General features: G+C 41.5%; 2 protein-coding genes across 4 annotated transcripts in view; both read left to right on the top strand.

Annotated features, from left to right (window-relative positions):
• The window catches only part of ACVR2B (activin A receptor type 2B), a 125,940-nt gene extending 98,682 nt beyond the window's left edge, over positions 1-27,258 (top strand). Inside the window, exon 11 of the mRNA NM_204317.2 lies at positions 1-27,258. This exon is cut by the window's left edge and continues 2,455 nt beyond it. The gene's annotated coding sequence lies outside the window, so the exon portion shown is untranslated.
• Positions 7,768-27,251, top strand: EXOG (exo/endonuclease G). 3 transcript variants are annotated; one of them, XM_418536.7, is made up of 6 exons: positions 7,768-8,023; positions 8,301-8,450; positions 10,735-10,874; positions 12,222-12,298; positions 15,170-15,284; positions 26,666-27,251. In XM_418536.7, the coding sequence occupies exons 1-6, from the start codon at positions 7,819-7,821 to the stop codon at positions 27,125-27,127; spliced, it is 1,149 nt and encodes a 382-aa protein (XP_418536.2). In that variant the 5' UTR covers positions 7,768-7,818; the 3' UTR covers positions 27,128-27,251. The 3 variants fall into 3 exon arrangements, with proteins under 3 accessions (XP_418536.2, XP_040551576.1, XP_040551577.1); XM_040695642.2 differs by lacking the exon at positions 26,666-27,251 and adding an exon at positions 26,166-26,346; XM_040695643.2 differs by lacking the exon at positions 26,666-27,251 and adding an exon at positions 18,259-21,881.

Below are 27,258 nucleotides of genomic sequence, written 5' to 3'. Positions count from 1 at the left end.
GTACATGAATTGGACTTCTTGTCGCTGCCAAACTGTCAGCGTGGACCCTTGCACAAACGGAATTTATTGAGCAAACAAAAATCGCTAATTGGAGAAAATGTGGAGACAATATAGAGTAAATTGAAATATATCTCTTAAAAAAATATATAGCTTTAAAACCTAGAGATCACAAATGAGGACGCGGTCCTTTCTCTCGAAGAGACATTAAGATAGTTGCCTTAATTTGTCTATCTGAATAAAGTCTTAACCTATTCTTTCAAGTTATTGAATGTATATTGCATATTAGTGTGTACACACATGTAATTGTATTTCCGTGTGTAGGTTTGGAAGTTTCTGTTTCTTAATGTGATTCTGTTCAGAACACCATGACAAAAGCAGACAGAACGGTACTGGTTGGGCCCAGCTGATGGTGCTGGAGGGGCTGATGTCTTTGAGCTGATGCTGCAACGTGCCTGTGCTGAACATGAAGCATGTAGGGAGCTCTTCTGGTGTCATGACATTAGTCGCTCGCTTCATGTTAAGCACGGTCGCAAAGGTTTGCAAGGATCAGCATTTTTCACATTCTAATACATTTCTGCACTGAGATTTATATAAAAATGTGACTATGTTTTAGAAGTGAAGTGATGTAAGGGTGGGGTGGAGTCTAGAACAGAATTAAGACTGAGCGAATGCTTGTTTCGAGGTGGGCATGCTCTGTGTTCCCCAGGAATGGGAGCTGGCTCACATTGCTGCAGAAAGAAAAAAGCTGTACTGTCTTTTAACTATCAATATCTGTTTGCTGTTCTGGATTTCTTTTTCCTTCAGCATTTTGTATAATGGCTAAAACAGGCTTATTACAGCAGTTGCTTTTTTATCGTGATTTCTTTAAGAAGCTTTAAAGTATTTATTGAAAGTGCCATATGATTTTAATAGCCTATTAGACAGTCTCGTAAACCTTCTCTTTTGAGAAAGCATACACAGAAAGTCTCGCGTTTAGCTTATCTGATTGTGGGGAGCTGTGCCAACGTACAAAGCTTGACCGAATGTTGATTGTGTTACCAACTTCCCTGGTCTACTGCTTCCTTATAGATCATCTTGTCAACAGGATTCAGCAACTGATTTTTAAAAGAATTTCCAAAATGCACGTGTGCTCAGATAGAAATTTTAAATGTGTGTTGGGTTTCGTGTCTTGCTGCCACAGCAGAGAGGGGTATTCTGACTTTTTGCCTATTTGCAAGATCCTATCGGTTTATTTATCTAAAGTGGCCCTTTTAGTTGGTATTTATTTTATTAATGAAGAAAAGCTCTGATGAACTTACTGGTCTTTCAGTACGTGAGCTGTCAAGCAAATAGTTTCCTCACTGCTAACGTAGCATTTGAACTCACAGTGACAATAAGATCTTGGTTTTGTTCAGCATCATGGAAGCTTTTTCCCAGCCAGCACTGGGCACATCCATAGGTGTAGCTGTCATAAGCAGTTGTGACTCTTTTCCCCTTAACACTCCCATGAACGTGATGGGTACAACATATGTTATAAATTTCACTCCCCGTTCAGATTTTGAGGATATTTGGCTGCATGATTTTATCGTTGACCTTCTTCTCATGTGTAGCAGTTTAGGTAAATATTAGCCTTGAATATTGTGGGCAGCTCTGTCAATGTTAAAAATTTTCCCTGACTCAGGAGCCAGGATACCCCTCTCTCTGGTCTAACAACCTTTAAGAACTTATTACACTGGCTGTGTTGGTTTCCTGGGTGAAGGAAGTTTGAGCTCACACTTTGAGGTTGGAAATAGCTAAAATTGCTTTCTTGAGATGATAGAGCGGTGACTTGCTAATACAGTTGCATTAGTACAGCAAGGCTGTTAACTGTACGTGGCTCAAACTTATATTAAACACATACACTTCAAAACTTGAAGTATATGTGCATGAGAGAAGGCTATAAACCAGCCTAACCATCACTGAAATGCTATCTGCCTTACTCTTCTGTTGAAGGATTTTAGCTAGTCCTGATCATGGAGTTTTCTCTAGTGAAGACAAAAAGAAAAACGCTTTTTATTTTGCTTCATTCTATTGCTGAAATTCTCCTACAACATAAGCTATGTTAGTTCAAGTTACACCTATGGCAATGCCAAGGTCTTTGTGTTTAAAGGTCTTTGTTTCAAAGAAAAGGGATGTGAGTATCCCCCAGTAACTCCATTGCATTACTTAGGTCTTGTGATTCACTGCTGTTTCTGTTGAAGTTATTCATTTCAGCAGGAGCAGCATTGGGGCTGCTCAGCGGTGTTGCTGGTGGGTACTTCCAGGTTGGCTGGATAGGCCTTTCCCATTAGGAATGCTGATCTCCCTTAATATCACCACGTAGAAACTGGAGAGCTCAAATTCTGTTCCTCCTGTGCTGCTTTCTGGGCAGGCTGTCAGGATTTTCCTGTTTTGCAGGTGAAAGATGTGGTTTCACTTAGTATGGAAGAAACTCCTATTGCAGAGGAAGGAGCTGGTTGATAGCGTTGTGACAGTGCTGTTGCAGTCCTCTACAAGCCACACTCCCCTTGAGAAGTATCTAAGCAGGAAGTGTCCCACAAACTATTATCACTTTTACATACAGAATATTGTTTGGTAACATTGTAAATAAAATAGACTATATAATAGAGGAAAATAAGGACATTTTGACTTTTTTACTTTTGGAAAAATATATATATATATATTTTAGTTACATATACAAACAAAAATTCTACATTGTGTGAGAATTCTTTTATACCACAAATTATTTTTGTAATGTCTAATATGTTTCTGCAGGGAAAAGGGAGAATGGCGTGTGTACGCACAGCGAATAAATATATATATATATAATGTTTAAATTAAATGTGCACTACATCGAAGTCTAGAGGATAGAACGAGTTTAGTGTGAGGAGCAAGTCTGGATGTACTTGGACACGCTTTGAGGGCGGCACTGACTATGTTTAACAGGTTATCTTTCATGTCACATCCCTTCTGCTAATGATGCTTATTGCTTTTCTATGACCATCTTCAGTTTAACCAGGAAGAGTGTTTTCTTGTATTCATGCAAGTATCCGTGTGTGAGCAGTGTGTCTTGACGTACGCCGTGATGCTGCAGTGAGTTGTGAAGGCAGGGTGTTAGGAATTTGTGGAGACCAAATAGGCTGATCTCGCTTGCTGCCGTATCCCTTTATAGCAGCTGCGTCTGCTGCATTGACAATATGATCTGTAAGGAGCTGTTGCCAGCAAAGTCTTGATAAAAGCATTTCCTAGAAGTTCCTTCTCTCTGAAGTGACACAAATAATCAGACTTCACCAGGACACGCAGACGTGTTCCCAATGGCAGATTTCACTGTTTGGGTTGGCAGCACTAAAAAAAAAAAGAGCACTGTCACGTCCAGAGTCCTACTTAGAAAAAGAGCATTCCTAATTTGTGTAGCCAAACTAAGGTATACGAAAAATATTAAAGAAAAATACTGCAAATGTTTTCACATGAGCTGACTTTTCCCGTTGGACCTAAAAATCACTCCAGTCTTCAGCTTTCCTGATCTTGACAATACAGTGTCAGCAGGGTAAGAGTTATTGAAGAAAACTTAAAACCAAGCAATGCACTGTGCTGCTTGGAAGCTTTTTTGACAGTGTGCTTTCTAAAATTGGTGCTTGAATGACTGAGAGCAGGCTCCTGCCATTGCTGAATACTACCACTGTGTTCTTGGTGCAGTCCTGGCCCTGTGGAAGCTTCCATCTAATTCAGTGGGACCATGAGTGTGTTTGTGTTCCTGCTCATTACCCTCACTCACTCACTCACTCACATGGGACTTCTTTTCTAATATAGTAGCTTTAGGATGAAGCTCTGTTCCCTGACTGAAGTAATAACCTCTCAGTAATCCTTTTTGTCGGGACACGTCCACAGAAAGAGATCATGCTTGTGTTACGTCCATCCAGCTGTTCTGAAATGTAAAGCTATTCTGTTGTGCCTTTATTTTTCCATGTAAAAGCAACTGCTGTAAGTTTTTTTTTTTTTTTAACTTTAACTAGCTTTTATGTTTCTTTTTTCTGTCTAAAAAGAAAAAAAAACTCAAACAAACCACTTTTCATTGCCCAGCTGTTATTTCTGGATGCAGTCTGTGATCCAGGTATTTCAAGAACCAATTACCTCAAACCTCATGTTAAACAGTGTTGCTATCTGGATTCTCCTTGATACTACAATATTGTAACATACACAAACAGGAACCTTGCTATGTATGGGTGTTTATATATATGTATCATATACATATATGCGTGTATGTGTTAGATATATATAAATGGAAAGTGATCCCCAAGGACTGAAGGAAAAAAGCAAAGCTTTTGTTTTCCAACATTGAAACCAAAAGGGCTTCTCTGAAGCTCTATAATGGCATTGTGCTGGATATGTGTTGAAAAAGTGTTTTCTGGAAAGTGCTTCCTTTGTCAGCCTTTTTATTTCAGTATTTTAATGGGGCAGATGATGTGATTATAACACCGTATCTGCATTTTTGGCCAGTTTTGAAGCAGAGGCCTCTTAATCTTTCAAATTGTTAAAAACCAATCAAACTCAGTATATAACATTCCAGTAAGGTTAGTATTGCAAAACTTGAGTATATTCTGGGAAGGCTTCATTAGCTTTTGTTTTGGTGAAAGGGAGGGCACTGGCCAAACTTTAGTCAACTTTTCCAACGTTTTGAGGAACTGAAGTGTAACCAGAACCATCCTGGTCATTTAAAATCCTAATTCTGGATTTCTGGCATTCCTTGGATTGGACTCCCCATTGAAAAATAATACCAAATAAAAGCCAACAGCCGTGAGCAGGGGGAAGTTGGAGGAGTTGTAGCTTCTGAATGTGTGCTAAGCATCAGCATAACCTATTGGATAGCAGGAAACACACTGGCAAGACCTGTGACCTATCTGGACCTTTCATTTTTCCATCCCCCCTTCTCCCAGTAACCTTCTCATATGAACAGGCCTTCAACCGCAGTGGCTTACTTAGACAAAACCGTCTAATGCTTCTACAGCTGTTGGTGGTTTATGATTACCTTTGGAAAATTATTTACCAAAATACTAAGATCTCCCAGAACAAGACCTTTTGCAATGCTGTTGGCCTTCCAGTGGAATAATACTATGATGCAAAGTTGATCAGTTAGTGGATCAGAGTTGAAGGAGGTGGTTACTGCAAACTAAGTAACATTCTTGACCTCTATTCTATGCCATAAGTCTGCACAATGCCATTGTCAATCTACTCAAACTATCTGCTTATGAATTCTGCATGATCCTCATGATAGAGTTGAAAGCCTGATCTTTCACCTGTTAATATTTTCACATTTGTCCTTAAGTTCGACAAATTTTATACTGTAAAGTTGACCTAAGTACAGTTTGATGTCAATTCTTGTGGAAAGAGCTTTCTGCATGTAACATTAGACACATACAGTTAAACAACACAGCATAGTACAAAACTCACAAGATAATGTTTTGGCACCAGCAGAAAGAAATCTCACCCTGACCATTTGTCATTTTAAACCATCGTATTGTAAGTTTTACCAGCTACTTCTAAATTTGTGCTTTATTTAAAGAAATAAAATAAAAATCCTAAGACTTGTCTAGCGTAGTGAAATATGTGTATATCAGTTTTAGGATAAATAGCTAAGTCTTATTACGCTGTGTTACTTAACTTGTATATATAGAGTATACATAAGAGTTTGCAGTAACCTGTTTCTCCAGGATTTCCAGTTTGAATGGGTTTAAACTCAAACTATGAGATTACGTAAATGATTTAGAAGATTGCAGAATAAACTGAATGTAAATTACAGGAAGCTCTATCAGATGGTGAAATAATTTTTAAAGAGTCTTTTGGTCCTTGGCTCAAATTCAATAAGTACTGTTTGTATACCAAGATATGTGAAATGTAAATGTTGTAGGTTATATTTCACTCTTGTAGCTATGAAAATGTAGAACAGAGATAGCTTGTACTACTGAGTTAACAAAAGTTATACTAAAGTATCCTGTTAAAAAAGTATACAGAGAGGTAAGCTCATTGCTGTAACCCCTTTTGGATTGAAGTGTGCTGATTTTTGTATGTATATGATATATATATTCTGCAAAATAAATGTGTAGATATATATATATAATGTACGTATAAAATGGCCTAATGCAGACATCCATTGTATTGCAGTTATGAAATGAAGACATTTCGGAAAGAACATTGTATCATAGTTCATGAATTTGCAGTGGATCTTTGTTCCTTTTTACTGTGGTATTTTAGAAATGAGTCTCAAGTTTGAAATTAGATCTGCCAAGTTGGAGTTTCGCTGCTTCAGCTTTGCACTGGGTGTCCGAATAAACCAGTATGAATGTAGTATTTGCCCTTTGTGAAGCAGCTACACCCCAACAGATAGGAGGAAAAAAAAAGAAAAAAAAAAAAAGAAAGAAAAAAAAAGAAAAAAAAACTAGAAAGAACTATTTCAAGTTTATCTTTTTGTATATGAAAATAAACAATAAATTACAAATAATTGCTTCTGTTGTTGCTGCGACGTTAAAAAATCACTGCTGTTTGGTAATACCGTTGACATCTAGCTGAAGTATTTCCTTCTTATAGAAGGACCTTTTGGTGTTTCAGTGGTGTCTGCTGCTAAATCACTGTAGAGGCCTCAACCTCTCCTCGTGGTTTGCAAACCACTCTAAAGGGAAGCAGGAATTAGCTGGGATAGCTGTGTCCTTTCAAGTTTGTTGCCTCTTGTAGCACCGTGGTAACAGTGCTTGCCATACCCAGGGAAGTACAGTTCAAACAGTATTATGTGCATGCTAAGTTGTACCAATAGCAAGCCCAGTCATTCAGCTACAGCTGGCGGTGATGGGAGTTAAGCTCAATGCCAGGGCTTTGTATTTGTGTCTTCTCTTCTGCCAGCTCTCAGCAAAGGGCGAGCATTGGAGCTGGGACTGGAGCAGAGCTTCCACTCATCACCTTTGGGTATCCAAGAAGTTTGAGTTAGACAGAGGTGTCTAGATCTCGAAAAATATTGGAAAAAGTAATTAAAAACTGAGCTTCTTAACGTTCTCCCAGTGTGGTGAGTTATGTAATTCCCAAAACATGAGGCAGAAAGGTACGACGCTTCCAACTGAAGCACAGCTGGGCTTCCCCCAGCACAAGAAAGGCATGGAGCTGTTTTGGTGTGGGTTCAGAGGAGGCCACAAGGATGCTCGGTGGGCTGGAACACCTCTGCTATGAAGGAAGTTTGGGGGAGCTGGGCTTGTTCAGCATGGAGAAGACAAGGCCTCATTGCTGCCTTCCTGTACTTGAAGGGGGTTGATATGCAGGAGGGGAAGCAACTTTTTACACGGTCTGATAGTGACAGGACCAGGGAATAGCATTAAACAAAACGAGGGGAAATTCAGGTTAGATATCAGGAGGAAATCCATTGCTTGGGGGGCTGTGAGGCACTGCTGCCCAGAGAGCTGGAGGTGCTCGGGGCCGGGCTGGGCAGCCTGAGCTGTGGGCAGGCAGCACACAGCCGGGGCTGGAACTGGAGGGGTTTCAAGGTCCCTTCCAACCAAACCATTTTTTGATCTTTCAAGCAAGTGATGGGAGGAGGTCCTAGCCATCATACATTGGTGGTTTCCTTTGCTCCATTGCTCAGTTTTTTGGTTTTTTTTTTTTTTTTTTTTGGCTTCTTGGGGGGGAAGGAGTGCTCATAGAAGAGGAAAACCTAGCACTAATCTGGCTGTTTAATTTCCTGCTGTGTTATTCCTCTGCGTTATTTACAGCTCTCGAGGAACTCCCTTCTTTCCTCGTTACCGGCGCGCTGCTGTGGCGGAGTGAAACTGAGCTGACGCTGCCATGGCGGGCAGACAGAGGGCGCTGCAGCGCAGCACCGCCTCCCTACGTCCCTCCGCCATGGCGGCCGTGCCCCGCCACCGCCGCTTCCTAGGCGGCTTCATCTGCGGGGCCGCGGCGGGCGCCGCCGCCTCGTGCTGGGCCGCGTGGCGGCTCCTCCGGAGCCAGAACCAAGCAGAGCCGGGCCCCGAGCGAGCCCTGCCCGAGGGTAAGAGCTGTGGGCTGAGGGGAGCCCGCAGCGCTCTCCTCGGAGAGGCCTTCCCCGGCTGATGGGGGTCACCGTCCCCGGAGGCGTTGCAGAGCCGTGGGGATGTGGTACTGAGGGATGTGGGCACGGTGGGGTGGGTTGGCCGCGTGTAACTGTGTCAGTAATCTCAAGCAGTTTCCCGTGCAGCACATTTATAGCCACGGAGATGCATCTCTTGCTGTCCCGTTTCTGATCACGTTTCACCTTCACGTTGCTTTCTGTTTATTTTTCTCCTTAGAACCAGTAGAAGAGTCTCTGCTGGAAAAATACGGGTTCCCTGAAGCTGGAACAGAGACCAGATGTTACACAAATCATGCGCTGTCTTATGACCAGGCAAAACGGGTGCCTAGATGGGTGATCGAACATATTTCAAAACAGAAGATGCTGGGTATGTGGGTCTTTATTTCCTTTCATTTGTGCTGCTTGGAATGAGATTTGCAGTCTAAAGAAGGTGGGCCCAGGAACGTGCTGGGGGAAAGAAACTTGTAGTGATCTCTGGATATGGATTTTTCCTCCCGCTCGGGATCCTATGAGAGGCAGTGGGCCTCTGGGTGGGTGTCAGCTCCTTTACAGTGTTAAGGTTGATGTTGATAGTGAAATTAAAAGGGATATGGCACTTCGTTTGCTTGTTTGCATTAGTCTGGTGTTGTGCATTGCAGTGTCCTGAGGCCTGCAAGACACATTCAGCCCAAGGGTTGCATGTGAAAGGGGCTAACGAAGAAGAGGTGAGTCAGTTTCTTCTCAGGTGATGGCTTCAAGTTGTGCCAGGGGATGTGCAGGTTGGAGATGGGGAAATGTTTCTTCTCTGGAAGAGTGGTGATGCAGTGGCACAGGCTGCCCAGGGAGGTGGTGGAGTCACCATCCCCAGAGGTGTTCTAAAACCAAGGAGATGTGGCACTGAGGGAACGTGGGCCAGTGGGCATGGTGGAGAGGAGTAGATGGTTGGATTGGATGATCTTGGAGGTCTCTTCCAACCTGAATGATTGTATGGTTCTAAGAACTACAGCTACTTTCAGCGAGAAATTCTGTGAAAGTGAGAAAGCACCAGATCAACATAGCTGTGTCAGTGTAAACACTCTAAGACATGTTGCAGGAATGAAGCTTCCATCTGTTCAAAATGAATGCAAAGGAAATGAAGCTGAAAATTAAACTTTTCTCATCTGATTCAGAACTGTAAAGTTCTGTCTTGTTGCTGAAGTCCACGGAATTGCTCTCCCTTCCTTAGCTCGTGTAGTTAGTTCAGTGGGCCAGTCTGTGTCAGCTGAGGTACTGCCCCACATGAGTCAATGCCTGTAATAGCTAGACAGTTTTGTCTGTAGGTCTTGAAGAGGTTTGCTTAGAATGGGAAGAAGAGAGGAATGTGTGTTTGAGATGAAAATGGAGCAGAGGGCATCAACAGTTACAATTGTTCAAAGCCAGATAATGCATATCTACTCCCTGCAGTCATTACCTACTTCCCTGCAGTTCTGCTATGTTTTCTTATGTGCATTATCTAATACACTCTCCCTCGTTCTTTATGCAAGACAAATGCTCAGTGATTTTTGCTGTCAGAGCTGAATGAAATATGAATGGCATACAGTCATTATAAATTAAGTTTATAGCATTAGTTCAGTTTTTATGCAGCAAATATTAATAATGGAGATAACTGTGTAATTGTAAAATGTTTTATGAAAGCAGTAGCTCTCTAAATATATCTTAATCATTGTCTTCGAATTACCTCTCAAAATTAAAATGGTGATTCTGAAAATATTTATGGCCAACCCCTAAGTAGCATTGATTCCACTTCTTTCTGAGAAGAAAGCAGTAATTCCAGGCTAACTTTCAAGTGGGACTTAACAATCGAATTGTTAAAATGCTTTCCAAGTGATCAGACGCAGCAAACAGCAAATTGAAGTTAAACATCTTGAGGCATTCAGCTCGAGATTTATATTTGATAACTATTGAAACTGAGATTTGAGGCATAACTCAGTGCTGCATTTGCCACAAAAACATTGTGTTTTTAGATTATATGATGAGAAGTGAGAGCTTCTTCCTTCTATCTCAAAAGATAGATGGCATCAAAAGGCTCGGGCATAGTCATTTTTGTGCATTTCATCCAAATATCTGGAGAGGCATCACAGGAATCCTGGAGAGGAACAGGAGAGCTCTTCACTTAGTTCCGTGCATGTGAAGAAGAAATAACAATGTTCTTTTGATTGGGTTAATTTCTTTTACCAACTGTAACTTTCTTGAAACACAGCCATTTTACTTCCAGGCTAGACTTGGAAGATGAAGAAATGCTTGTAGTTTGCTCAGACATTAAAATGGAACTGGTGAGGGTCTGTGTAGCTTTGCGGTCCTAAAGAGAGTTTCTGTACTGGTTTCTGTCTTTAACAGTCTTACCTTTAACGTTCATTTGCCTTTATGGTAAGGCTAAACTGTTTCGCTTTTGTTTATCTCTGTAAAACAGAAGGCACCTTAGTGAGTCTGTAGCTGGGAAAATAGGGAAGAGTTGTGGGGAAGAACGTAGAACTGGAGCGGAGATTTGTGAGGAGAATCCTTCTCTTCTATGTTTGAGGAGAAAAATACTTCATCTAGAATCAGTTCAAACAGGGTTGAGTCCTTAAATGTGGGTGTTTTGGGGAGATGTTTTTGTTAACTTAATGATAACAATCGAGTGTGTTATTCCTTAGGCAACGCAGACCGAAGGCACTGTAAATTCAGACCAGATCCTAACATCCCTCTGATGTTCAGTGCTGTCAATGAAGACTACCTTGGGAGTGGGTGGTCACGAGGACACATGGCACCAGCAGGAGATAACAAATTTTCAACAGTAGGAATTTTGTCTTATTTTTTTTAAACTGTGGGGTTGTTTCTTTTTCTGTCAGAAAGGGTCAAGTGACCCTTAGAAGTGATGTATCGTGTTCTGTTTGCTGTTTGTTGTGGGATGGAATGTGGTCTCTTCGTTGAAACACAGATCTCAACTTGGACTCTTCTTGACCTGAGTAGGATGTAGGATGCTCTCAGTGTACTTTGGGTGTCTACATTGAGTGCCCTAATTGTCCTGTGCTGACATACCTCTCTGCATTGAATCAGACCTAGGTTAGCGTGTCTGGCAGAGATGATCAATGTCTTGTACTGTATAGTGTTGAACAAGTCTCCTCATCCTCTTGTATATCACATTGTCAGTGTAACAAAGGTGAGAATGTTCACCAGCCAAACCACAGAAGTATCCTCTGAAGCTTAGGTTAAAGGGAGACAAGGAAAGATGACTTCATTCTGGCCAACAGGTGTTGAAGCATTTAAGACTAGATTGGGCAGTGCAAATGTACTGTTAAGTACTATCCCACATTGGCAAGAGGATTGACTGGATGATTTACAAAGCTTTTTCCTTTCTGGCAGTGTGCACGAGGTGAATTAGAACCTTCTTTTGCCATAGTTCTTTCAGTCTATAAAACGTCTTCACCTGCCGTTTGTTTGAGTTGTAAGAAAGGCATGCCCTAATGCCTTGGCCACCGAACAAAGCAGCTTGGATTTATTGGATCCTCTTGTGAAATGTGCCTAATGCAGGCAATTTGTCAATTAAGTAGCAGTTTGAATTTGTATTTCTGCTCTGCACTCTGGGGCACAGTGGCATGGGGTGGATGAAAGAATCACTCGTTTTATTCCTCCTGGAAGTGTCCTTGCGTGGTTATTTGTGATACCTGGGGAGCTCTAGCAGGTGAGCTAACTGCAGAGAATGATCCTCCTCCTGGTTTGAAGTGCACTGACATAATACAGTCAATACAAGCAGCGTTACAAAACCTTAATTCCACAGCTCAATCAGTGCAGATTGCATTTGCCTGTTATTCTAAGCAGTTCTGTCAGCCCCTTTGCTTTGATCAAGAAATATCTGAAAAGCATTGACAAGCATAGAACCTGTGAAGATTCTGGGCTAAGGTTTTGGATTGGTTTCTCCCATACTTTCTTGTGTGAGTGCAGCTGTTGAGCTCTCTTTTTTTGCACGTAGGTTATGCACCTCTTAGTCCAAATCTCTTTTTTTAGATATTCTGACTTAGGTTTTTTATGTTGATAATGTTAAGAATGTACTACGTAGAAATGGTTTGATCCAGAAGCTTCTGAGGTGTATTTACAGCTCAGATGTTTCAATGAAATGATACTGTTTTCTTTCTTTATGCAGAGAGCGATGGCTGAAACGTTTTATCTCTCTAACATTGTGCCTCAGAACTATGAAAATAATGCTGGATTTTGGAACAGGTGAGAAGTTACTTATAAGAGAACTAAGTGAAAAGCATCAGGCCGAAATGTTGCATTTATAAAGCTTCCTCATTGTCAAAGTATTCTAAAGCATTTTATGGGCTATCTGTAGAGATCATGTCAACCATCTCTGCGTATTCAGAATAAAATCTATGCTGGCTGATGTGGGTGGAGGTGTCAGGCTTAACTTCTCTGTCCTTAAGGAAAGCTCAGTAAAAGTGAGCAAGGGGGTTTAGATGTTTAGATCTAGTTTTAATCTCTCTCCTCTCCACTGCCCTCCCGAAAAGGAGTGCTTCCAGTATCAGACTATGAGGACATTTGTTGACCTTGAATAGAAGAACTGAGTGCACCCTCCCGAGCTGTGACTTCTTGAGGTCACAGCTCAGGTGTTTGGTGGAAAGCTGGCTTCCAAGGGGTGGTCAGGCAAAGTTCTCTGTGTCTTGTGAACGTTGGCTGGATCAGCTTTGAAGTGGAGTGAGTGGAAGATAAATCTTTCCGTGTGTAAGATTTTTATTCTTTCCTTTCCTGAAGCAGAAAAAAACCCACACTAACAGAACTAGAAGTCATTCTGTGCTTCTCGTGTAGGACTTGGAAAGCAAAGACTTGGAAACAGGAGAGGAAAATGATGAATTTTACAAGGTTTGCTCAAGGGAAGGTTAGCAAAATTATGTACAGCATTGTACTAAAAGTCTATTAAAAATGCATCACCATTCAACAACACAGTGCATTCCAATTTTACAAGAATGCATATAAAATCATATGAGGCATTCAGTAAGGTTATACTCTTTTATAGACAAATAAAATGCAATAACATTTTAAGAGATGTTTTTGTATTATTTTAACACCCCAAGTATTTGAGCATAACATTTCCTTATACCAATGCTAGGTGTTTGAACCAATTTAGGGCTGGAATCACTCTTTATTTCTCTTGAGCAGAATCAGTGCCTGATCAGGAAATAATGGGGAGCGTTTCAGAATTTCCCCTGGCACTGTCAGCCCCACAATTTAAGCTGCTGTTAGCACTTTCTGCCAGCATCAGTGCCTTGTCCCCACAGTTTAAATCCACAAAACAGGTATTTGTGCCATTTGTTTTGTCACTTGCTTTGTTTTAATGCTGTGTGGTTTTGAGAATACTGTGTGTCACGTATTGTATCCTTCCTGGCTTTAGTACTCTCTTCCTTTCTCTATTTTTAATTCCTTGCTTCTTGAATTGTCTTCTGAAGCACAGACAGCTTAGTTAGTTTAACAGTCTGTTGCTTTTTGAAGTGGTGTTTGCCCTCCAGCCATGTGTTTTTGCTGCTTTTCCCCTGTTCCAGCCCTGAGTCTTCTCTGAATCTATGGTGAGTTGACTCTATTTACTAACTCAGTTAAGCTCAATCACGTTTGGTTGGTTACCTTTCTACAAGATTAGAAGATTGGATCAACTGGTGAGATGAATGCCACAGCAAATGTGGAAGATGCAGCAGGACTGTTCTGGTGGGGCAGGCAAGGGGAGCAGTATGAAAGGAGTGAGAGCAGGACTGTGTCTTTCAGGAAGCTGTCAGATAGTAAGCTGTTAGATTCATTTGATGATGTGGTCTAAATGCACCTTAGTATTTACTCCTTGTTCTTTTCTTTCCAATAGGCAGATTCCTTTCTATTGTGGTGTCTCACTGTCAATTTCCGTTCTGAGTGCATTTTCGTGATCTCTGTTTGATCTCTGTCCCTGCTGCTGCTAACAGCAATCTGTTCCCTTGTTGCATTTATTCCCCTTCTTCCCTTATGCCAGGTGGTGTTTGTATTGCCACATGGTCAGACAGACAGGAGAGCTGGGTGCTTGGAAGCAAAGCTGATGACAGCAAAAAAATGTAGCTTGTGGTCAGTGCTTTGGCTTATCACATGGCAGCTCACTATCACCAAGGAAGGAAGGTCTCATTCCTGCTCATTCTGCATTGTGAGGTTTTTCTCAGAGTTAGGAACAGATGAGGAGTTCTGAAGGTGGCCCAAGTGATGGGTTTGAAGAACAGGAGGGAGAAGGAGATAAAACTCTCTTAACGTGACTTCTGTAGTGTTTGGGATGTTAGGTCAATATGAGGCTATAATCTCCCATTTTATAAAATACAGGTGGGATCTAGAAGTGCTTTTTTTATTTGGAGGAGTACTTTATTCTGTAAATTACAATATAAATTAGCTAGTTTAGAAAACAAAAATGATGTTAGTATTTCAGGAGAAAGTACTTAATTTTTAATCAGTTTTATGCAAAAAAGCATTAAGTAGACTTAGCAAAAATGTCAGGTGGGAATTTTCATAAGTTCTTTGGAGCGGGTCCAGAGGAGGGCCACTAAGATGATCAGAGGGCTGGAGCGCCTCTCCTGTAAGGAAAGGTTGAGGGAACTGGGCTTCTTTAGCTTGAAGAAGAGAAGGCTCTGGGGAGACCTCTCTGTGGCCTTCCAGTACTTGAAGGGAGTGTATAAACAGGAGGGGGAATGGCTGTTTACAAGGGTGGACAGTGATAGAACGAATGGAAATGGTTTTCAACTGAGACAGGGGAGGTTTAGGTTAGATATTAGGAGGAGGTTTTTCACACAGAGGGTGGTGACGCACTGGAACAGGTTGCCCAAGGAGGCTGTGGATGCCCCATCCCTGGAGGCATTCAAGGCCAGGCTGGATGTGGCTCTGGGCAGCCTGGTCTGGTGGTTGGCGACCCTGCACATAGCAGGGGGGTTGAAACTGGATGAGCATTGTGGTGCTTTTCAACCCAGGCCATTCTATGATTCTACAGAAAGAACTGTCTGTTGCAGGACATTGATTCCTTGGGGGAATTGCGCCAATCCAGTAATGTGGTAGAGCCATTTGAACTAAGAATCTCATCGTTTAACAAATGTGTTTCAGAATGGAAATGTATTGTCGGGAATTGACGGAAAGATTTGAGGATGTTTGGGTGGTTTCTGGACCTCTGACCTTGCCTCAAACAAACGATGATGGAAAGAAGAGTGTTACATACCAGGTAGGTACGTATGTTGCTGGGTTAGCAGTGATTGCACAGTGCATGTGCTCCACTAAAGACAGTTTCAAAAGCAGCCGCTTGTTGATACCCCATATGCATCACTTTAAATCTCAGTTGCAAAGACCCATCTAAGAATATCAGCATCAATTACAAGGCCTCATTCATTTGGGAGGCATTAGATGAATACAGTCTAACTGCTTATCCAGGATATTGCTACCTTCCCATTTTTATTGCTTGCTTTGAATACTCTGAAGGTCTGTATTTCATCATGCACAGGCTCTAGAAAGGAGCATTGATTGACAGACAAACAGGAGAGGCCATCATGTTGAGAGGTGAATTTATGGTTACTTGTCTTGATTTAGTCTTTATAAGCATGTGTTCACACATCTGAAGGATCTAAGCATAGTAAGGTTTTAAAAGGCCTTACTACACTCTTCTGCCCCTACTGTAATGACATGTTGTTGTTTTCAGTTGCTAGATGCTAGCTAGCGTAATGCAAATAATAAATACAGTATTTTGCACCTCTTGAAAAAACACTTTGCCTTGAAAATAAGTATTCAGATTAACTGCAGCTTCAGCTTGCAAGTGATACATCTGTCCAGCCCATTCCCTTAGGAGCAATGAATGAGCTTGCTTCTATAAAAAAACAAAAAGCAAAAAATAACAACCCTGTTTCAAAGGCATGTGAGAGTTGCAAAAGGGGGAGATGTTGATATTTTAATGCTGGCTTGATCAGCTCCAAGATTTAGGCACTGTTTCTCCAATACAGCTGATTTCTGTTTGTCTGAGCTTGGAACACAGTTGGGAAAGAATCTAATTTTTAATGCTCACTTTTATGTTTTTCTTTCTTTAAAATCTATCCCATATATCACCCACACGTCTATAACCTTGACTGTGATGAAATCACAGCTTTGGTTTTTGTTTTGTTCCAGTGTTGTTGGTTTTTTTTTTGGCTGGCTTGCTTGCTTGTTTGTTTCCCAGACAGTCGTATGTTAAGCACATAAAAGTACAGTGCTGATAATACATCTTTTTCATACCTCGTGGTAGTTCCAAACTTCAGCTCTTGCTGCAGCCATGTGAGGAAGGTAACAACTGTGCTCATTGTCAGGTGGATAAATAAATAGTAGTTAGGGGATGTGTCCAGTGTCCTGTAATAAGTTAGTGGCAAAGCTGACTTCAGTCTGGCTTTAGTTCCTTGCCACCTAAAGGAGACAAGGCTGATTTTGCTACTGCCTATGATACTTAGCAGTCCTTGACCTTGTCTGCACGTGTTGGTTGTCAGATCCTTCCATAAGGTGCTTAATTAACTAGTGCAACAGAGAACCACCTGTATTCAATTGTTTTCTTTGGGGCTTGGCCTTGTTTTTCTACTGCTGTTGAAAGATGCATCAGTGCACAAAGGAGCTGAGTGCATACTGGAAACAGAATGAGGTACATGGCAAAAGCACAGGAGATGTTCTCTTTCAGCAACGTTGAGCTGAGCATTTGCCTGACTGCTGCATGGAGTGGTACCCTGAGAGTTCCCCAGACTTGTACAGAGCTTGCTGGAATCATCTCCCTTGTAGTTGTCAGGGTATTGCACTCATTTTTATCCTTAAAAATGCATATTAGTGTTACATTGAGCTGAAAATCCTGAGCTGACTTGGAAATGCTATAGCTGAAAATGATTTTCCAGGAAGCAGTTGAATCATCTATCAAACTGCACCTATGTACTGATTCGATTTAATCTCGGTCATCTTTCTCTAATTTTTCTCTGGAGAAAGTGTTTACTTAGGTTACATTCTCTGAAAAATGATCGTGGCTCTACGTTTGGGTTTTGAAATGTAAATGTTAGTGTTCTGCAGGTAAAAATAAGGGCAAGCACTGCATCTTACTGCCTTTATTCATAGTAAGTTGATAGTAGGATACTGTGATAGCAGTGGCACAAAATGTCCGTGCCGCTTTGATTATCGTACCGTTCTGTTCTTGTCTTCATCATCTCTGGGTTTGATGACAACTCTGATCTTTTATGAATGTGTTATCAGTTTTGGTTTTAATATAAACTACAAAGTGAAGTACAGTGTGGAATTGAAATCGGTGGAATGATCAGATTTGTGTTTTCATTTCACCATTTGGCCACATTCATAAATCCTTCAGTCATCTCCCCAGGGTGAAATTCATTCCTTAGATTGATTTGTGTTTGAGCTGTGTGTAAGAACAGGTAATGCTGTCCACAGGTGGAAAAGTAAAGTGTTAAATTTTGGGGGGAGTGACATGTGTACGTGTGGGGTGTTGTTTTAAAGACTCCATTATGGAAAATGGTTGGATGGATGATTATGGATGATTAATGGTTGGATGGATGATTATGGAAAATGGTTGGACTGGATGATCCTGTGGGTCTTTTCCAACCTTAGCGATTCTATGATTATTTGAGTTGGACCCTCTTGGAGTACACTCCTAAGCATAAATAAATACAAACTGTGAATTGTTTTGTTACTTTGAAATCTCTTCGTGGCATAAATCCCTTTGTTTGCCATAAAAGTTTTCTTGTAGGAAGAGTTCAGAGTGGAAAGGTATGGGGTTTTTTGTTCCTCTCTGTATCATCACACACCCTGAGAAGAGCAAACATAACCTGTCAAAGCACTGGAGAGAAGTTCTTTTCAACCATATCTCAGGTGTTATTGCCATTGATTTTGGTAGTCTGCCCCAAACCAAGAACCCTTGAGTGTTTCAGCAGAATGGGAAGGGAACGTAGCTCTTAGTCATCGTTCAGGAGTGAACTGCGTTAGGTTCAAACAAATGGCTTAGAAAAGGAAGGCTTTTAGTCCTCATTCTTTCAGCTTATGAAGCTGATGTGGGAAGGTGTCCTTTTTCTTTGTGTGTGCTGTTTAAGGAAAGTGCTGTGGTATATGTGAAAGTACTGAAATTCACAACATATAATCTGTCAACGTAACTTAAGGCTGAGCTCCTTTCTGGTGTTTTTCTCTTCCTTCAGGACTAGACCTGTGGAAAAAGGAAAACTACAGTGAATGTGTCTGCACTGATTTGTTTCAGATCTTCTGTTCAATCATAGTTTCTTTGTTTTTGGCTAAAGAAGTGAGGAAATATGTATCCGTGGCTTTACAGGCTGGTGTTTTTCTCATCAGACATCTAAAAAGGTTATTTTTAGATCACTATAGAGGAAAAACAGAGCATCGGTCATGGCATTGTTCCCAGTTCCTGCTTGGACTCTGGTACCATTTGCTGTTTAATTCCAGAAAGGGAATTAACCTTGAACTCCTTAGATGCCAACGTTGTTCTATCTATTGGCTGAACTTGCTGTATCCTCAGATATGTTCTGTCATTTCATCTGTCATTTCATCTGTCTCCAGCAGTGGCTTTTATTGCGTAGAGTAGATTGATGACCAGGCTTGGTATCTGAAAAATACATTTTTGAGAATATATGTAAAATAGAATGCCAACAGGAAAAATCTGTTCTGTGTCACTGCAGAGGCAGATGCAGGTTTTTTGTCTTTGTCCAGATCAAATCAAAACGACAGCGTCTCATTTGATACATTACTCTTCCCCAGTGACTGTCACTTCAGTGATTTTTCTCTGTCAGCAGATTTGGAGTTTGAAATACAGATTTTGCAGTAATTCTACTGGGTCATGCTCAACTCCTTACCCTCTTCTCCCCCTGCGCCATCATAGTAAACATTAAGAAAGGTTTTGCTATGCTTGACGAGGGAAAGTACCATTTATATAACATCTTGTTTATTGCTTGAAGAAGACGTGTTCTTCTACTTTTTAGTGATACCCTGAGCTCATGTTAATTTTCAAAATGGAATGACTGCTTTCCTGGGCTGGACAGGGGCTGCACAGCAGCTGTACCAGAAGGTACACTTACTTGTCATCTATTGCTGTAGCAAATAAGTCCCTGGGAAACGCAGTGCTCCTCTCAAACAGAAGATGGTACTTCATGGTTTTCCTTAGTCAAGAAGTAGCAGAGATTCTCTCCTAGCTGACGTAGCATGAGAGAAGCAATTTTTGTTAAAGGTGGAAATAAGCCTGGGGACTGTTGCTATTTGTTGGCTGCTCCAAATGGGCTCAGGGCTACACAGACCCCTTTTGGATGTAGGCCTGGTACACACATCCCATAAAACTTACATTGAGAGGCCTAGATCTTAGATCAGCTGGTGTCAGTGACTAGAGCTCTCTCAGCCCTAAATTTAGACATGATGTACAAGTGAAAATAATAGACACCGGGTTAAGATGGGAGGAGCAGAGACAACAAAGGTGCAGGATAGATTTACGGGGTTGCTTTTATTTAGCACCATACCCCTCCTGAAGGTTCTTTGGTTATAGGAAGAGTGTGGTGATAGGGGCTGTAGTGGACTAGGTATTAATTCATGTTAAGTTTAACCTAAATGAATTGTGTGGGAGCAGTAGTCTGTCATCACGTAAATATGGCATTGGAATGCCTATACACACACTCTATTTAAACAAGAAAGAAGTGGAGATGTCTTTTAATGCTGTTATTAGGCACAGCTTTTCTTTTCCTTACGATCTCTTGTCTCTTTTTGTCCTTTCTTTTTTGAGACTGCTGAGTGATTTGGCAGTGGCAGGCAGAGCAGCCATAACAAGTTTTCCTGAAATGCACACATTTGGGGAACTTGGCTGTGAATTTCTGTAGCAGTTTGTTAATGTGTTTTTTTTTATCTGTGTTTTCTGTATTACTGGGACTGCCTTCATACCTCTCAGTTCTTCTCAATGCTATCTGATGAAGTTCCGTCGCATATTGGGGAAAAAACACTATCAGCTGAATCAGTGCTGCCTAACACAAATCCAGAATGAATCAGAGCGAAGGCAGTTAATGCTGCAGCAACAATCAACTAAGCAGAATTATGCTGATAGCAAAGGGATTTTTTTTTATATTGCCTGATAGTCAATCTGTCTCTATACAGAATTTAATAGCAATTTTTAGTAAAGCTCCTGTTTGTCAAGCCTGAGGTGATATCAGGAGCAATGATACTCCATCTACAGTAAAAGATGTGATGGGCCTGGTCAGTATCATGCCATAAGTTACAGCTGAAACAAAGCAAAGCTTTATTCAGAGAGAGCTGCAGTTTTATTTTGGGTGACAGGAATGATGCCCTTGAAACAAGAAATGTGACAGAATCTTAATTTTGTTAATGGCCAGATGCAGTGTTCTGTGGGGGATTGGGTTTTTGCTTGCTTCCAGTCTTTGTGGTATGGTGGCTTTGTTCTAAACTCTGGTTATTATGCAGAGAGGTGGGGGGGGAGAAAGTGGTTACTGGAGTGCAGGGGGAATTTTTAGAGCTATCACTTTAATGCATTTGATGTCGGGATGCTCTGATGCAACGTCTCTTCCGTGTGTGCTGGCAGTTAAATCATGATTGAATGTGATTTCTGTTTACCAGGTTCTACAGGAATCTCAGATAATTGCCAAGCCAGTGCTGGCGCTCACTGATAAAAGACAAATCCCTTTGGCTAATTTTCTTCGTGGCTGATTTTCGTTCTGTAGTCACTAGGTGGCAAAATACTACTTTGAAATTCATGAGTCCTTTCTTTTAAAAGAAGACAGCTGCCCAGAGTGGTAAGAAACCTGTAACAAGTGAAGTATAAAAGGAAAATAACTTTTATTTTAAAATTTCTAATGAGAGCAACAATTCTGCTATTCTTATAAATATTCTACTATTACACTGTTCATGTAAAATGGAATTTACTTTCCCATAAAACCCAAACTAGGAACCGCTTGTTCCTGTCTGATTGCCCCCATGAAAGTGACATTATTTAATGCCGTAAGCTTAAATGATGTCATTGGCAAATGGCTTCATTTTTCATTGTGTTGCCTTAGCACTGTGCAAATATCAGATTTGTCCTTCTTCCAGTTTAAAAAGCACATCCTACAGGCATGAACAGTTAAATGATTTGCTCAAAATTATGCAGAAGGCCAATCTTAGGAAGAATCCCCATCGACAGACTGAAGTGTGAGACTGAATTTACCAAAGCTTACTAAATTCTCTCTGTTCTGAGAAATCTTGTTGCTTCTGTCTTTATCTTTGTCAGTCCCTGTGAGCTCCTTAAGCCTGTAGAACTTCTAACCAACGTGTTCCTTGTTTTAGCAATGTGCAAACATCTCCGGATGTCAGGAATTGCACGCATTTTAATGGCCTATCCTTGTGACCATTGTCCACGCTTAATTGGGAATAAAACTGAGCATAACACATTTTTACACACTTGCAGAATGTCAATAATAAAAAAGAAAGAAGTACTTTGCCAAATATGACATTATCATAATGTTGCAGTGTTAGATGACAATTCAGTGGGAGAGCTTCAGCCAGCACGAGGTCACCAGGGAAAACAAGAGCAAAGCAAAACCAAAGGGAATGAGCAGAGCGGCTCCAAGAAGTTATGACAATAAACAAATAGCAAACAAAAAAAAAAGAGAAGTAGTATCTGAAATCTCACTTCGGTATCCCAAATGGTGATGGGGAAGGAATATTTTCAAAAAGAACTCAAACTAAGAGTGCATTTTTTTTTTTTCTTGTCTTGAGGCAAAATAAAAGATTTAGCAAAGTTGGACGATCAGAGGGCTGGAGCACCTCTCCTGTGAGGACAGGTTGAGGGAACTGGGCTTGTTTAACTTGGAGAAGGGAAGGCTCCGGGGAGACCTCATTGTGGCCTTCCAGTACTTGAAGGGAGCATATAAACAGGAGTGGGAACGGCTGTTTATGAGGGTGGATAGCGATAGGAGAAGGGGGAATGGCTTCAAACTGAGACAGGGGAGGTTTAGGTTGGATATTAGGAGGAGGTTTTTGACACAGAGGGTGGTGACACACTGGAACAGGTTGCCCAAGGAGGTTGTGGATGCCCCATCCCTGGAGGCATTCAAGGCCAGGCTGGATGTGGCTCTGGGCAGCCTGGTCTGGTGGTTGGCGACCCTGCACATAGCAGGGGGGTTGGAACTGGATGATCACTGTGGTCCTTTTCAACCCAGGCCATTCTATGGTTCTGTGAAGGTTTTGCAGGAGTAAAGAGAACTCACACTGTGGTCTGTTCTCAGTGTGGAGTGAAAGCATGTGGCACAGCAGTGATTTTCAGTATGCCATAGCTGTATTTTTCTAGGCTGTATTAGCTTGTGAGGTGTTTTTGAGTCACATATACTATTAAAAAACTTGCTCTTTTTCAGCTGGAACAGATAGCTGTTGTGGGCATTGATTGCAGAAAGATCGTGTGCTGCCTGTGGGTAGACTGGCACAAATCAAAGTCAGCATCTGTGGATGGACAATCTTAACCTATTTTCTCTTCTGTTACAATAGAGGCATATGCTCTCTGCCTCTGTTTGGCATTGTCATCAAGATGCATCAAGATAAATGAGTGGTGCAGGTCAGAGAAGTGATTCGGACCACTGTAGTTGGTTAGGAAAATCCTCTAGGTGGCAATAGGAAATGATTTGTTGAGTTTGTTTTTCTTACCTGTTGCTTCAGCTGTAAACTTCACTTTTCCAGAATCACACTGCTGGGCTGTGTATGGGGGGCATCTCTGTACTCCTCTGCACCTACTGTGTCTACTCCAATAGAAAAGCAGATTGTGATTTATTGCAGAGCATGATGGTGTAAATACTACTGTGTGTTCGACACCTATTTCTTTGACAGGAATCGTTGGCAACATAGATTATTGGTGATGCATCCTGTGTGAAGTTCACATGTGTTGAACTTCAGGGAAAAGAAACCAACCAACGCAATTATTCTTTGTCGGGCACCCTCTGTTTTCCTTCCTTGATGGTATCCCCTACCAGCAGAATGAGCTGGGGGCCGAGCTACACCCATTTGGGTAAGGAAAGGATGCCATTGTGGACTCCAGCCTTTGACAGACTGGAGTTCGTCTTAATGACTTCACCAGTATTAGAACTTAGCAAAGTAATGGCAGGAGTAGTTTATTGCTATTCAGAGGATTGGGATAAAACCTGTGCACTATTTAAATTTTATTTAAATTCTCAAAAGAGAACTTATGTGGAACTAAAGTAGTACATAAATTACATGTATGGCCATTGCCTGTATATAGCAGAGTTGTATTTAGAGCTGCTTTTCTCCAAAGGCCAGCCCTTCCTTTTTCTCAAACTAGTTCTCTTTCGTTCTTTTCTTCCTTTCTTCGTATACTATGCATAAATGTGCATTATTTTGCATAGAATATATATATTTGCATAATATTACATAAGCATAGGGTCTGTTTTCCCTTCACACCCACTCCAGGCATTCAGCATTTCCATTTCATACCTAAGTATTCTACGTGCAGCTCTATTCATTTCCCAGCCTTTCTATCCACCCACTCAGTCCTCAGACTCAATCCCCTGTTCCCTCTGCTAGTTCACTCAGCACACACTCACCTGTTTGTTTTACATATGCCACATACCCCCTAATTGGAGACACTCACTGCAGCTCCATCTGTGTGTTGGAGCTCCCTTCTTCTTGTCTTTTATACAACAGGCAGAGGATGCTGCTCACATACATTTGTGTATGTGAGGTGTTGAGAAGGGGAGACGGGACGGCTAAGGAGAACCTAGGATGTATACATGTATTCATAGTGGGGGAAAAAAAAGTATGTGGGAGCCCCGGGAAAGGCAGTGCCAAGCTACACAGGAGTGCTGCTGAGGAGGAGGTGGTTGGCCCAGGGAAGCCTGGGGAGCAGGGTTTAACCTCGGTGTGTTCTCTTCTCCCAGGGAGCTGCTGCAGCTTCAGGGAACAGTGCAGCTGAACACAGCCTCTTCCTTCTCCTCTGCCCTGCTCTGGGAGTGAGCAGAAGGTGGGAGTGCAGCGCAGGCTCTCCTGTGCTCCAGGGAGAGAAAAGAAACCCCTGCCTTCAGCAGCATCACCCACTGCTTGCTCTTGGGTGAATAGGGAAAAACGAATCCGCTCCCCCTCACTCCCCTTGGGGCTTTTCATGCTGCTTAGCTCCCTTCTTCCCACCCCCAATACATCGCGTGCACCCCCCCCCCAGTTTGAATGCCAGCTCTCTCAAGTAAGTTACACTCCAGCACCATTCATTTTTATAATTCAGTTTTAATCCACCAGGTATAGCAGTGGGTTGATGCTGAGTTTTCAGTGTATTTTAAAATTACCAGTACGTCAGTCAGTTTTGATTACTTATGCAGTTGATCCTGAGGAGCTGTAACCCTGGTTTCACCCACACTGAATGCTAAATGCAAAGTGCTTTGACACTCAGGAGCTCTCGTTTCCCTATCAAGACATCTGTCGTTGTTGAAAAGGAAAGTAGCTTTGGCATAAGGCATTTATTTATTGCTTCCCAGTTTCAGTGGCTGTTAGATGTCTAAGCAGAGCTTTATTTAGGAAAAGCAAGATCGTTGCTGTACAGAAGTATAAACTACAGCAGTGCTGTTAAACAGCCTCATATAGGGAAGAGGGGAGGAATGCTCTGTTTTTGGTAACAGAGTAAAGAAATCTTAAGAGTGCATTTGCCAGAGACGATGATAGTGAAGTTACTGTTATGATAGTGTACAAGTCATGAAATAAACACACTTTGCTAGGGGTTTGCCCTTCTCCTGAAGGTTCTTTCTCCAGTCTCAGTCCAATAAGATTTCAGGAGCTGTCACTTGTAGAACTGGCAGCAGAGGTAGGAGACACTTCAAGCACTAAAATTCGTAACTGAAATGAATTAACAGTTGAAGTAGACTGACAGAAACTTTTTGGTGCCACAGGCAAATTTCAGTTTTAAAAATGCATTACCTTTTGCAGAAGCACTGAACGCTCTCAAAACAAAGTGTACATGGAAAGTGTTTCTTCTGGGGTTGAGTTATACTGAATCCGAATGGACAGAGCATGACTGAACTGATATACCAGCATAGTTTGCAAAGTACTTCCAATTAATGTGATAGATTCTGGCAGTGAAATAAATTCCTGCTTTCCCTGAAATAGTATTTTAATTGTACCTAACAAAAGCTGTCAAAAGAATAAGCAGCATTTGCTTTTGCAAGTGCTGCAAATAGTACCGTATTATGGGATTGCATTTAAATACACAATGCCTTTGTAGTTCTTGTAGAGAGCCTGCATCTTTCTCTTCTGCTGCCTTTAGAAGAGAAAGTACAGTGTTTAGAAAGATGATTGTACACGATTATGCAGAGCTGAAACTTCCCCTGTGTGAGCCTGTTGTACTTTATCAGCCTGGCAGAATCAGTTCAGCAATATTGCAGAGGGAAGAAAAAAAAAAGCCTAATGCAATGCATGCATGACTGCTGGCAAAATTACATTTGTCATCAATATGTGTATTCCTTTGGACTAACTTTTGAGACAGAGTGGAGTTTTATGCATTGTAAATGTGTGAGTTCATAGCAGGTTTCATGTGAATTGAAAGTCCTCCTCATCTCCTGTTGCTTCAGTTAAATTTCTGGATCCTGATGTGAGAGAGACAGCAGGAAATCCAACATGTATGAGCCCTTATGTTGGATCACAGTGAAATGTGGGAGAAAAAGGTGCATCACATTAAGCATTTACTTTGGATAGATTTTTCTCTTCCAAAATATTGCATCTCACTGAATGTACTTTATATCCAGGTGCCCTCAGAACAATACTTCTTTAGGTAACGTAGCTGTTAAATACAACCTGTGTAAGGATCATAGAGGGACAAAAGAAGGTAGAAGGTAAGCTGGAGTTGGCTTGAAATGGGTGTTTAAAAGCAGATAATTTGGAGTGATCAGATCAGGAATTTAAAGTAAAATGTATAGAGCCACTGTTAGTAAAAACAGTGCTCAAAGTGTTAACTATGTGATGCAGTATGACAGGAACCTCTACCATCCCTTTGTGTCAGTTACACTTACAGATTTGTACCAGAGGATTAAGGAGCTGGGGTCTTGGCTGACTCCCTGTTTCCAAATATGTTTTTCAGATTCGGTTCCAGTTCAGTTTCAGCTATAACTGAAGTTGCTCTGGTTTGCAGCTGAATGGAATAATTAAATTGAACTCATTCTTCTACCAGATCTCCTTGCTTCAGATCTTTCCAAATATCTGGACAGTGGTTGGATAACCTTTTGGCCTTTTGTCTGCATTGTTGTTTTTCACAGTACAATGTGAGGTCAGTAGTGTTATGAGACAGGCTGAGAACCTTCTGGGAATGTCTTCTACCACCAGTGGCCAAATGGCCTTGCGGTGAACCATTCTCTGCTGAGCTTCTGCTTGAAAATGGGATTCAGATATGGAACAGCTAGCTCAGTCCTGACCATCTGTACGAGCAGTCACAGTGAGATTGTGCTTTCCATCTCATCTTCTGGTCTCATAATGTTGCATGTGATTTTGATGTGTGGTTAGGCCTTATGACTCCTTTTTAGAGGTCTCGGTGTCTTTTTTTTCCCCCTTGACTGATAAGACCTGTATCTTTTCTTTTGACAGGTAATTGGAAAGGATGATGTAGCAGTGCCATCCCACCTCTACAAGGTGATCCTTGCCCGGCGGACCCGAACATCCACAGAGCCTTTGGCACTGGGGGCTTTTGTGGTGCCAAATGATCCCATAGGCTTCGGTCACCAGCTGACTGAATTCCAAGTCAGTATTGAAGATCTGGAAAAAATGTCAGGTTTGGTTTTCTTCCCCCAAGTGGACAAAACCAAAGACGTTAAAGATATCTGTGAGGTGGACACCTGTAAACTGATGGGATTCAAGGAGTTCACATTGTACATCGTTACCCGAAAAGTGCAGAGTGCCCGGACATTGCACCGGTTGGAAAAAGCCATGTCAGAGTTAAAGGAGGCAGGAATTGAGCCTGATGAGTATCTTCTAAAGCTTCACAAGAAGAAGGAGGAAGAATTACGACAGGAAAAACAAATAGCAGCTAGAGAGGGGAAGGCTGGCTGAATACTTGATTAGGAAGATGCTTTTTTTTGTACTTTGAGGGGGGAGCCAAGGCAAAGCCATGGCTTTATAAAATGTCCTTTTCTGAATTAGGAAAACAATAAAGAAACATTTGGATGTTGTTGGATTTGGAA

This window comes from Gallus gallus, chromosome 2 (genome assembly GCF_016699485.2).
Source record: "Gallus gallus isolate bGalGal1 chromosome 2, bGalGal1.mat.broiler.GRCg7b, whole genome shotgun sequence".
Taxonomy (NCBI): Eukaryota; Metazoa; Chordata; class Aves; order Galliformes; family Phasianidae; genus Gallus; species Gallus gallus.
Note: the sequence above shows the minus strand (reverse complement) of the source record. Positions and strands in the feature narration are given on the sequence as shown.

Excerpts from the sequence above, each read along its gene's own strand:
- EXOG (XM_418536.7), top strand. The coding sequence starts at position 7,819 with ATGGCGGGCAGACAGAGGGCGCTGCAGCGCAGCACCGCCTCCCTACGT. Across the intron at positions 12,299-15,169 it reads AATGCTGGATTTTGGAACAG|AATGGAAATGTATTGTCGGG; the intron begins GTGAGAAGTTAC and ends AATGTGTTTCAG. Across the intron at positions 15,285-26,665 it reads AGAAGAGTGTTACATACCAG|GTAATTGGAAAGGATGATGT; the intron begins GTAGGTACGTAT and ends TTCTTTTGACAG.